Genomic DNA, 12,530 nt, shown 5'->3' on the forward strand with positions numbered 1-12,530 from the left:
GGGTCCTCACATGGAGGAAGTGGCAGAGGAGCTCTGTGAGACCTCTTTCATAAAGACACCAATTCCATTCATGACCAGCTCTGCTTTCATTACCTAATCAGCTCCCAAAGGTACCACTTCCTAATACCATCACCTTGGGGGTTAGGATTTCAACATATGGATTATAGGGTGGGGGCAGAGGAATGAAGGAGATACACATTCAGGAAGCTCTATTCTTTCTTTGAGCTGTATCTTCAACCCATCACTTCTCTCCCTCTACCTCCTCTGTTAATACTCTAATCTATTGCCGTAATAGTTCATCTAAGCTACTACTACAACTATCACCATTTTTTTAGTTGGTCTTCCTGCTTTCATGCTTGTCCCTTTCCAATCCTTTCTCCTCAAAGTGGCCAGTGACATGGATAAAAATGCATATCATATCATATATCATCATATCATATCATATCATATCATATCATATCATATCATTTCTCCTGCCTGAGATATCTCACTGGTTTTCTACTGGACCAATAAAATACAAGCACTTATTAATAAAATGTAAGCAGTGCCCTACAAGATCTGGCTGCAGAAGGCTACTCAGATCTCACATTCTACCTTTCTCTTTCAAGCTCCAGTTGCCCTGGCCTTCTTTCTATTCCTCAAACATGTCAAGAGCTCTTTTACATTAGGACCTTTGCGCTTTGCCTATAGTTCCCCTGCCTGGCTTCACATAATTGACTCCTTTGAATCTTCAGGTCTCATGATAAATGCTACCTACTCAGAAAGATCTTCCCTAAGCTCATAAGTCTCTCTACCTTGCCATTGTTTTCTCTTACACTGCCATTTTTCCCCCCTCGTAGCACTTACATAAAGCTCTAATTATTTATTTTTTGCATTGTTGTCTGCTCTCCTTACAAGAATTTATGTTCCATGAGATGAGGACCATGCATATACCTCTGTCTTGCTAACGACGTTAACCCTAGAACTTGTGAGAGTAACTGACGCTTGGTTAATACTTGTTTAATAAAATCCACAATTATTTGAAGGAATGAAAGCTTGTTTATTCTTTGAACACGGATTTTCTGATCACAGATTCTATGTTGTTTGTACTCTAACATTTTGCTGATGAATGCATAGTGTTGTGTAAATATTTGTGATTGATACTAAAGTGCAAGATTTTCTGAATTTTTAAAATGTCACTTATAAACTGACCATGAAGTTGGAAGAAATTTTACTTCTATAACAAAATCATATTGTGATAGCCCACGTTTTGGATTATTTTAAATTAAAATATAAGTTTACATGCCTTTTTGCCTTCCTGTTCCTCTCTTTTCTTCCTCTGCCTGTCAGGCAGACAGGACCCCTGGGCCCAGATTGGGAATTGGCATTCAGATGGGGTGAAGAAAAACATTTCGGAGAGATATGCTTTGTAGTGAGACAATTCTGAGGAAAGTGTCTTGGGAATATACCAGGTTAAATCCCAGGCAGCCTGTTCACATGAACCACATAGCTGAGGAAGCAGCTCAGGATGACCCTGAGATGGGGCTGGGCAGACCTGACTCTAGAGAAGTTCAAAGGAGGAAAATTAATCCAGAGTAAGTTGCTGAAGCAGATTTTAGATTTTTGTTAGGTGCCTACCCTCCTAGGTAGACAAGATATGGTGTTGGCTCAGCCAGCACAATTAATAATGGGTGCAAGTGCAGAGCATATTACACTTTGGGTTCCACTAGAAACAAGAGAATTCGCAGGGCTCTAAGACTTACGACCCTTGAAATCTTTGAACTCTGTATTCCTTTCCTCCCAATGCAAATACTCTTTCAGTAGTTAATCATTTAACTTTTCTTCTTAAAAAGAATGTATTTCATATAATGTATTTCATTTTGTGGGGTTTTTGTGCTTGTATATCAAATGTAGTGAATACAAGTGGGGGTTGATGACATTTTTATCTTCTGGGAGTTCTGTATGTCTAGGGTGTTCTAGTTGCTATGCATTAGGGTGTCAAGTATAGTTATAAATACAATGAACAACGTGTGTGTGTGGTAAAGCCCTGGCATTTCCTTAAGACGGGGGACAAACTTCAACCAAACACTACCCAGCAAAAGCCAACAAGAATGGACAAAGATTATGCCTACCTTCTTCCTTCCTTCCCTTACTCTTGTTCTCCTTCTTTCATTAATTTATTAACTCAATTTATTAAGCACTTACTGTGTACATTGTTCACCGCACAAAACAAGAAAAAAGACATAAACTTTCAAGGGTTTTCCAATTAAAATTTTATTTGAACAACAAAACATACTCACATGAAAATATAAATAAGGTAAAAGGAGCAGTGTAGTCACTATGATCTAAAACAATATTTTTCAAATTGTAGGTTGCCAGTCATTTTTTGCTGGGTCATAAAATACATTTATTTGGTTGGGACCATACTTTACCAAATAATAATAACAAAATAAATAGGAGGGAAAAAGGCAAAAATCAGTGCAATGTATATTGCACATAATAAAATAGATGTTTTCATACAATTTTTGCAGAACAAATGTATGTATGCACTACATGTCAATGTAAAGTGTATGCCTTACTACAAGACAGGGTTCAAAAATGTTTGAAAGACACAATACAGAGGAGTATAGAAGAAAGTAATATTAAGTTGAATGATTAAGGAAGGTTTTTGGAGGCTGAAAGTATAGGAATAAAGCTTAGAGGGGATGGGATGCCTTTTCAGATGAAAAGCTGCATAAAATAATTCTGTAACTGTGAACTATAACCATATGAGAAAGTGAAATCTATAGAACTAGCTTATTCTTGAATGACTACCCCAGGACCAATGATCTTTCCAGAAACTTCCAGGAAACACATGACCAATATCTAACTAAATCGAGCCCTAATGCCACAAAGGGAAACTTAACAGAGTTGTTCCTGTGAAGTATACCCCACTAGAACGGTGGTTCAGAATATTCTTCTGTCCAATTGTGTGTTTCAAATATTTATGTATTTAAGATATTGAGATTTTTTTTAACGTGAAATATCTAAAGATTATTGTTCACCTCAATAAATTGAAAGTGATATTTTTCCCCTGTGTCCCTTGTATTAGATTCACTTGTGACTTATCGGACAGTGTCTTCTCTGAGCTCTATGGTCTAGTATGTATTGAACAAAAATTCAAGGACTCAGAACAACTGATTTATTTTAGTACTTTTTTAATACAAAAGAAGGAAATAAAAGAATAAAAGCAGTCGGGGTGGCCTCTGGAGAAGGGGAGCTGTTGTTGCAGGAATCTTGCAAGTTAATGAGAATTCACCCGGGACTCAAGAGCGATGGAGAGAGGGGGAGAAAGGAGGAGATGGGGGAATGGGGTGGGGGGATAAACTCTTCCTTTGCAGCTGGCCCTCTCCCTCATTTGTTGCTCCAATAAGCAGTAATTAGGTCCTGAGCTAATGGTGTCAGCTGATCTGCTGTTTTTAGGCTAGACCCAGAGGAATCTCCATGGAAACCCTGCTGGAGTCGTCCCCCCACCTGGATGCTGCGTGCTCCTTTCCGCCACCTGGCTGCCGTCGGGCCCGCTGCTACCTCCTCCTGCTTCTAACCTGCAGCCTGCAGCATGCGCACTGCCCCCGGGATCCCTAAATGGGACAATTCTGCCCGTGACGTCAGCGCCCAGCCGTCTCCACAGAAACTTTTGTCCCATTGGCCAATCAGAGAGCTTGGAAGGGGCCTGGGAGGGTGGGGGCAGGAGAGGGGAGTGGGAGGGGTGGGGGTGAGGGGAGAGGCGAGAGGTTTAGTGTGTGGAGCTGCCTGCGCTCCGCCCGGGCTGTCAGTCCCGGCTCCAGCCGCCGCGAGACCTTCCCGGAGACGCGCGCACACACAGCGCACCCCCTGCACACCGCACACCCTCGCTCCCTTGCTCACACACACGCACACACTCATCCTGGCCGAGCAGGAGCCACTGACCATTTTGCGAGTGCCAGGACCAGCTACAGCGCAGTGGGCGCAAACATCCCGCGTTCCCTTTCCGGGTTTCGGTCTGGGAGACGACGACGAGGAAAGAAGGTGGGCTCGGACGCAGCCCAGGCGCCGGGCACTAGTCGGGCCGTTTTCCTGGCAGAGCCGCTCCCTGGGACGGGCGCGGGCCTCGACTGAGAGTAGAATAAAGAGGAGCGGCCGCAGCCGCCGCGCGAGGAGGATGGGAACTCCCCTATTTCCAGCTCTGGAAACAAATGGATGGAAGTCCTGAATGGAGCAACTGCTGACTTCATCTGCTTGGAAAAATAGTCCAGAGGAACTCATATTTGGCTACTCAGAGCAGTGGAGGGGGTGTCCATGACGTGGCAGGGGGAAAATAGGCAACTGAAACCTCCCGTGTGAACTGCAAACTGTGACCAAGCAAGGGGAAAATGATCTTTCTCTATATATTTTAATTTCCTGCAAAGGGTTTCAAGCATCTGTATCCTAAACTTACTTCTATGTCTTGTTCAGCAGAAACCAGAGGAGTCCTGTCTGGGGGTCCCATCATTATCCGGGAGACCCGCCACCAGCGGCCTGCCATCCGTTACCCACATCCCCCTGGAACGGATATCTGTTTGGGGCACTACAATCTATCCTGTAGAACTATGGCCAAATCTCCATCAATGCTTTGCTAATTTCTGGGACTTAACTCGTAGAATCTACATACAGGGCTGGAATTTATTCCAAATGCATCTGAAGAAATGAGATTTTAAACCGTTTTTTAAAATATCTTGATAAAATAATTCTGTAAAACAGAATTTGATAGGTTTAAAAACATGACAGGTAAGAACTTTCTCTCTTTCTAGTCCCTTAACACCCGTCGTGGGGAAGGTCAAAGCAGGACCCAGGAGGAAGGAGAGATCCGGGACCCGTGTGCCCTTCGGGGCTCGCAAGCGCTGGGCCGGCGGCTGCTTTCAGGAGAAGCGCAGCCCTCACTCCTGGAACACGGGGCCAGTGACTGGGGAAGCTTCTGGGGCGCGCGCGGGGAGGCGGCGCTGCGCTCCACCTGCCCAGCCCTGGACGCAGCCCGGGGGCGAGGCGTCTAGGGACCACCCCAATTCAATATTGGGATTTTTAATAAACCAAGAAGTGGGATTTTAATTATTCAAAACCCAGCTTCTCTGGGCCAGAATGCTGTTGGGATGGTCCTGGTCACACAATATTAAAGAGACTGATCGCTAAGGGAACAGGAAAAGCGTCCGAGACAGCCGTTGCAATTACGAATGGACCAGACTTGGTAGCACAGGGCATTGATTGCTGGTGCCCAACCGGACCCTCCTCCCCTCTCCCCATCCCTTCCCCCACCCAAAGCAGGCTCCCGCGGCGGCCGGGACCTCGCATCCCTGCAACGTGGCCAGGGCTGCATTTTACATGAGCCCAGGGTGAACAGGTGCGAAGTGCGCTGGGAGCATCCGGCCGGCGGCCGGGCGCGGGGAACATGGAGAGCGAGCGCGACATGTACCGCCAGTTCCAGGACTGGTGCCTCAGGACTTACGGGGACTCAGGCAAGACCAAGACGGTGACCCGTAAAAAATACGAGCGGATCGTCCAGCTCCTCAATGGCTCCGAGTCGAGCTCCACGGACAACGCCAAATTTAAATTCTGGGTCAAATCGAAGGGCTTCCAGCTGGGCCAGCCGGACGAGGTCCGCGGGGGAGGCGGCGGCGCCAAGCAAGTGCTCTACGTGCCTGTCAAGACCACGGTGAGTGACTCGCCTTCCTCTGTTATTTGTCTGCCGGAGCAACCCGGCGGGGAGGGAGGAAGGAGAGAGGCGGGAGAGAGGGGGAGCCGTGAGCCGCCGTTGGCTCGTGTGCCCCCTACCTTCCTCAACCCCCTCCCCAAGTCGTCCCCACTCGCATTAGCCAGGCGCGTTTTCCCCACTGTGGAGTCTTTGTGGTCCTTTATTTTAAAGCGGCAGCGCACCTCCAGAGCTGGCCTGCCTCCCCGCCTCGGGCTCCCGGACCGGCTGCCGGAGCTTCCTTCCCCGGGTCGGGCGGCGTCTAGCGTCCCCGGGCTGGGCCATTGTCCCATGTCCTTCTCTGGGCGCCTGGCGCGTGTCCCACCGCCGCCACCGCGCATAAAGGCCAGGCTGGAAGCCCGGCCGCACGCTCTGAGAACAGACAAGTCTGATCGATAGTCTACAGTGTCTCCTTATTGGCATAAAGCCCGAATGTGGCGCTAGCGGTGGATGTGGGGTTTTCCCCAGGACACCGTCAGGTTTTATCGTTAGATCGCCGCCCAGGAGGCACGGGGCAGCCCGAATGCCTCAATCACTCCCAGAGATCGCTGCCGCGACTGTTGAGATTGTAGATAAGGTCCTGAGAATTCCTCCTCCCCGCCCCCCATTCCCTTCCTCACTTCCCTCTTCTACAAATAAAGCCGCAGCTAGAAGATGAACAACAAAGAGAGATGGGTTTAGGCGCTATCGAATGGTGTGTGTATTTGTTCCTCTTTCTGGGGTGGCTCTAGTCTCATGGCCACAAAGCTCTAGCCCAGGCGCCGTGAGGCACTGGCATTGAGAGCCCAGTGCATCTCAGCCTCGCGCTGCAGAAGCCAGTGGTGCTGGGGAGCCGCAGCAGCGTTGATTTCCTTCACAAGAAGATGGGAACTGTGGGCTACAAGTAGGATGGCAGATCTGATGCATGAGACCTTTCTGCATCATGCCACGGTGGGTACTCGCCTGGAGTAGGGATGGGGGAGGCTATCTGGCGTCCTTTGTATTTTTGCCTCGCTTTGGGGTTTCTTGAGCATTTCCTCCTTTTCACCTTCCTGTACTGGCAACTGTTTCCCGGTGCAGTATTCCTGGAGGGTGCTAGAAAGGAGATGCTTTGAAAGCTATTCTATCTCTAATGGAGGTATATTATATTAAACTGAAAATATGTGCATGAAAAGTTATTTTTTGAAGCATTATTTGGAAGGCTCTTTTAGGTTTGGAAATCAGTTTACGGTTTCCTGAGATTAATTAGAAATACTTGTTTGAAGGATGTATATTTATTTTAGAATTTATATAGAAATTGGGAACCGAAAATAAAGGTGAAATGGAAACACACATAAAAGTTCTGTGGTGGTGGTGGTTTTTTAACAATGTCCTATTGTTGAGAGATTTCTAAGAGATGGACCTGTAAATGTGTCTTCTCCTTTAACATGTGTCACTACTAAAGACAATGGTGAGATTATTGTCTGGCTTTCCTAAATAATGAGGACTAGATTGGCATGAATTAGAACTGAGGTTTATTTACATCTAGATGAGCCAGAAATGTGGTATACAGAATGAAGTGCTTTGATAAATTTGTATCGGGAATAATATCAAGAATTCAAAACATAAACGTGCATTTTCCTTTGGACAATACTGAGCTAACTGAATGGATAAAATCATTTAAGATATCTTTACTTAAGGTATTATTTCATAATATCATATATGTTTTAAAGGAACACTGTTAGTTGGGAAGTTTATTTTTCATTTCTTTTATGTTAAACTTAGGTCCCTCTATTTAACTGTCAGATAGCTTCACTTGGGTATTGGTACAATGAGTTTATACTCATATGGATTTGACTACACCCACTATATGTGTTAACATAAGTGTCCTTTAAAAGATTATTTTAAATAACATAAATTCAGAACAATTCCAGAGACACTAAGATCATCATAAATGCCAGTTATTCAAACTAGCATTCATGCATTAATATACCACTATTTTGAGTCAAAAATTTATGCAGAATTGCTAAAGAATTACTGCTAAGACATCTAACATAGAGTGACAACTCCAGGGATAATAATAAAGTAACACGTGTTTCTCTATTCAGTAAAGATTCCATATATTTATGGGAGAGAATATAATTCATCAGGTGATTCTTAGTTAATGGTTTCCATGTAGTATTTAAGAGCTCTGCTTTTTATTCAAGCCTGTTTTGAAATATTAAAGAGGTTTTTAATTTATGAACTCATCTATTGCTCTTTATAAAATTTTTATACCGCTCCTGACATAGAATTATAGGCTCCTCCTTCTCTGAGAGACAGCCAATCATGATTTCAATGGAGTTAAAAAATAAAGGATCCCCTTTTATCATGTGTTTCCCCACATCTCAAATTATTCCTTCCTTAACGATATGTTGATTTTTCTTTCCGATGGTAGAAGTACAGTCACCAAGAGGACAAAAATATATTTTCTCTTAATTCCGAGGCATATATTGATCAAAATAAAATACTGTATTTGAATAGTATTTTCGTGTAGACTAAGAATGATTCTTAGCTGCTTGAGGTTTGATGGTTCGCGGCTGGCTTTGCTGTCAGTAAGAGATGCTTTGCTCCTGATGTTGCAGTAATCCACTGCTGCTGATAATTAGACATCATTACTACGGCGAAAAGGGAAAGAGAAAAGGGGAGAGGACAGGCTGAGGCTAATTATCTACTTTGTTTAATGAAAGAAAGAGAGACTGATGGCACCTGGGAGGTTATGTTAGAACAGAGTAGACACACCACATAGACTTAATTGAAACAAGACTGTCTTTAAGTCTCATAGTTAAAGAAGCTTGGTTCTACTCTTATTTTCCCAAAAGAAGAGATGTAGCTTTCCAACTACTTTCCCCCTAAAGCCTAAACTTAACTGATGATAAAATCGAGCAAGTTACAACTGACTTAAAATACAAATATTGACTACTGAAAAGATAAATATGCCCTTTAATATTTGTTCTGGTCATGTCTAAACCTGAGGGGACATATCTGTCACTGATGTTTAGACTGCTTTTTGATGGAGGAGATACTGTTTGGTCACCAAGCAACAACATCCAGCAACTCAGCCATTTTAGGTCCTGTGTTGGACCTGTGCTTTTGCGCGCCCGCCTGCACTGCACACGCACGCGCATATGCAGTTTGTTGAGCAACCCATCTGCTTTTTAGATAGTACCACCGTTATTTTTATACATTCTTTCATTAAAAGTGTCAGAAATTTAGAAGAATGAAATGGTGAATGACTTAAAACAGTTCTGAAAGCGATATAGCAAATGGTTGACATTGATTACATCCAACTTTTAAGCAGCGGTAGTTTTAAATTCACTTAACTGTGGTAACTCTGTTTTACACATTTGATAGTTCTAGTTTAGTTTGTTTTTAGAAGTTTTTGATCCTGATTAATGTTTTCTGGCAACAATTAGTGGAAACATCACACTTGCAATTTAAACTACCAGAATGCATTATGCCATTTGATATTGTGAATGGTAAACTTAGAAAAGCAGAAAATTTATTAAACGCTCTTTTTAAAAAGTCCACTGCATTGTACAAAACATTAGGAATTTGGTAAGCTCATGTTTTTGTCTTTCAATATCAAGCAAAGAAAGTAATGAATATGAATACTGAAACTGTATAATCAAAAGATGTAATACTTTTCTTGACCTATATTTGTAGGAACAGACACAAAGGTCTAAATTATGCCTTTCTTATATATATTTCTTTCTTATATTTATTCTAATACAGGTCATAAAATGAATTTCCATCCAAAAAGGAAAATGTGTTATCTTTAGTTGTGTCATTTACAAATGATGATTTATTCAGTTCTGCAATCTGTAGCCTCAGATTTCATATTGTTCTTGCTGTGCATACTACTAATTGATTACTGTACAGTGATTGTCATGAATATTCATGGACTGACTCATAAACAGTAACTGTTTTTGTTATTTTTCTGACTGTGGTTTTGGTCATAAATCCTTTATGCGACATCAGAGTGAAAGAAATAATACCCCAAGAGGAGTCCTGTGTACCTTTCCACCTGGCCTAACTTTATGCCTCAGGCACCTATATTAGGCCTTGATCTGGAATCTGCTACAGACCCAGTTATTTATTATGATACTTTGTATCTATGACACAAAGACAAATCATCATAGTAGTCACTGAGATGGAAACACATTTTTGCTTCTACAGTGGACATTGCTGTTGATAGCCAATGCATTTTTCTTTTCATTAAAGTACTTTGGGAGATCCTGTAGCATAGGATTTGGGGGTCAAATAGACCCCAAGAATGAATATCAGCAATGTGGCTTATTAGCTGACTTAGTGATTCTTTGTAGAGTTGTGAAGAATAAATCATCTGTGACAAGTCCCCAGCACAGGTCAGCTCTCAGGGAACAGTAGGGACCTTTAGTAAAGGCCACTCTGGCTTGAGTATTAAGGGGCAGGATATTTCCTCTGAATATAAAGAGGAAATATGACCCTGTTAGAGTACGAAGACTATCCCACACTTGTTTCTTGAGATACCAGTTTTTGATTTTTTCCATTGGTTCTTCCTTGTCCTGTTAGTAGCCACAATAGGGAGATGGGGCGAGATGTGGCACTCGTATATATTTCTTCTATAATCTTCCTTAGTCTGCTGGGATCCTACTCCCCACCGTTTACTCTCTAGACTCACTGCATAAAACGGAGGAAAGATGAAGAAGAAAATACAGGCATATGGCAGGAGAACTTGCAAGGACTTTAATCTTATGTCAAGTCTATAAAGACCTTTTCCTAATAGCTGTTGTATTTGCTAAGACTTTCACTCTTTCTTTTTTGTTTTTTTGCTTTTTGTTTTGGTCTAACTGGGAAAGATGAATGTGAATCTACTATGTTTTAGGTTATATTCATTTTTACAATCTTTAGATAACAAGATAAAACAAACTTTGTGGATAGCATAGATGGCAAGAAACATGGCTTAGTGCATAGAGTATAGATTTTAGAGCACAATTTAAATCCTGGCTCTGACATTTCCTGGAGTTCTGGGTCGGCTAAAGTTTAACTAAAGATGCAGTTTCCTCTTTATAAAATGTTAGTATTAATACTAGTCTTAGTAGTTTTGCATAATTAGTAGTGTATATAATATATACTAACATATACTATATATACATATGCACACATATATACACCTACATAGACACACACACACACAAGCATGTGGTATATGCAGCATATGCTGGGCACATAGTAAATGCTAAAAAAAAAAAGTTGTTTAAAATATGATTAATAGAACATGAAAATCATGATGTAATTATAATTAGGTATATTTTATGAACTCAAAATCACACTGCAACATGGAACTAAAATACAAGGTCAAGTGCGGTGGCTTACGCCTGTAATCCTAGCATTTTGGGATGCCGAGACGGGAAGATTCCCCAGTGAAACCCCATCTCTACTAAAATACAAAAGAAATTAGCTGAGGCAGGAGAATTGCTTGAACCCGGGAGGCAGAGGTTGCAGTGAGCCGAGATGGTGCCACTGCACTCCAGCCTGGGCGACAGAGTTGAGACTCTCAATTAAAAAAAAAAAAAAGAAATACAAGGTATACTTTATACTTGTATGTGTTTATGTACACATGTATTATTAAGATTTATTCTACTTCGTTTTTGGAAGAAAAAATGACTGTTATTGTAAAAGTGATACTGTCTCAGCTTTTAACAAAGTTAAATGAAAAGGAAAGAAATACAGAAAAAGTCATACCAAATGTCCCATCAAAATGTAATGACCATAAGCTAATTATGAACATCATTCTAGATTCCTCTCTAAACATATATGCCAAAAGAAGAGTCGATACAATGACTGATAGTTGTATGTGGACAGGCAGAAATAATTTTCTAAAACTAGGATGATGATGATATGCTAATTTAAGTAAGAATAAGAGAATATAAGATTGTCAGTGTGACAAAAGAAGAAATACATAAAATTTAATGAATCACCAATAGATAAATGTTTCTTCTCAAAGATATTTATTCCTGAAGTTAATGGAAAAGATTAAGAAAACCTTTAGGATGTTGAGGTACACTTATTTTACCAATTACAAATTTCCATTTTATACAATATTATTGACTTTCTCTAATGATAAATGAGAAACAAGCATATTTTCACTTCTTCCCACCTCCTTGTTTCTTAGATCCTGGTTTACATTTCATTTCACTTATTATATTATACTTATGTATTATAATTTATTATACTCGTTATATTATAATTATGTTTGTTGTCAGTGTTGTTGATATTAATGTTAAATTAAATAATTTAGTTTTAAACATTATTTTCCTATTTAATTGTTTATTATCTTTTTTGTTATCTGGTTTCCTTTACCTCTGAATTCCTTGATTTGATTGGCTCTCATTACAGTTTATCATTTTTTTCCTGAAGAAGATCCGTGCACTCTATTCTTTGAATTTCATATACAATTGAGAATATTTGTCTTTTACCTTTATCCTTGAAGGACAACTAACCAGATGCAGATTCTTTATTTTACTTTTTCTCTCATAACATTATAGATACTGTGTGTGCTCTGTAAAATTCTAAGGCAAATTGATTTTCCCAAATTTCGTGAATTGTTTACTTCTTTATTCTTGAAATTAAATTATTTTGCTAAGATATATTTGAATTTCTTGTCTAACTCTATATTTTGTCCTGGATAACTGTGTGCCTGTTTATGGCTTATGTTAGGCCTGTGTTCTGGTGGCATAATGTGTATCTTCTGAAGTCCAAATCTGTACAGTTGATCCTTGAACAACACAGATCAGGATTGTGTGGGTCCACTTATATGTGAATTTTTTTC

General features: G+C 41.2%; 1 protein-coding gene across 10 annotated transcripts in view; it reads left to right on the forward strand.

The window, feature by feature from the left end:
- The first annotated feature begins 3,755 nt into the window (after nt 1-3,755).
- Nucleotides 3,756-12,530, forward strand: part of NOL4 (nucleolar protein 4) — a 392,019-nt gene continuing 383,244 nt past the window's right edge. For 4 of the 10 annotated variants that reach the window (XM_037982406.2, XM_007974321.3, XM_007974315.3 and 1 more), the window contains exon 1: nt 6,199-6,649. Coding sequence is in view for 7 of the 10 variants with exons in the window: in XM_007974315.3 (XP_007972506.1) it covers nt 6,608-6,649 (42 nt within the window). In the remaining 3 variants the exon portion in view is untranslated. Of the gene's footprint in view, nt 5,684-6,198; nt 6,650-12,530 lie in introns of those variants that run through there. The other 6 variants (XM_037982413.2, XM_037982403.2, XM_007974313.3 and 3 more) reach the window with 5 other exon arrangements.

Source organism: Chlorocebus sabaeus, chromosome 18 (genome assembly GCF_047675955.1).
Source record: "Chlorocebus sabaeus isolate Y175 chromosome 18, mChlSab1.0.hap1, whole genome shotgun sequence".
Classification (NCBI taxonomy): domain Eukaryota; kingdom Metazoa; phylum Chordata; class Mammalia; order Primates; family Cercopithecidae; genus Chlorocebus; species Chlorocebus sabaeus.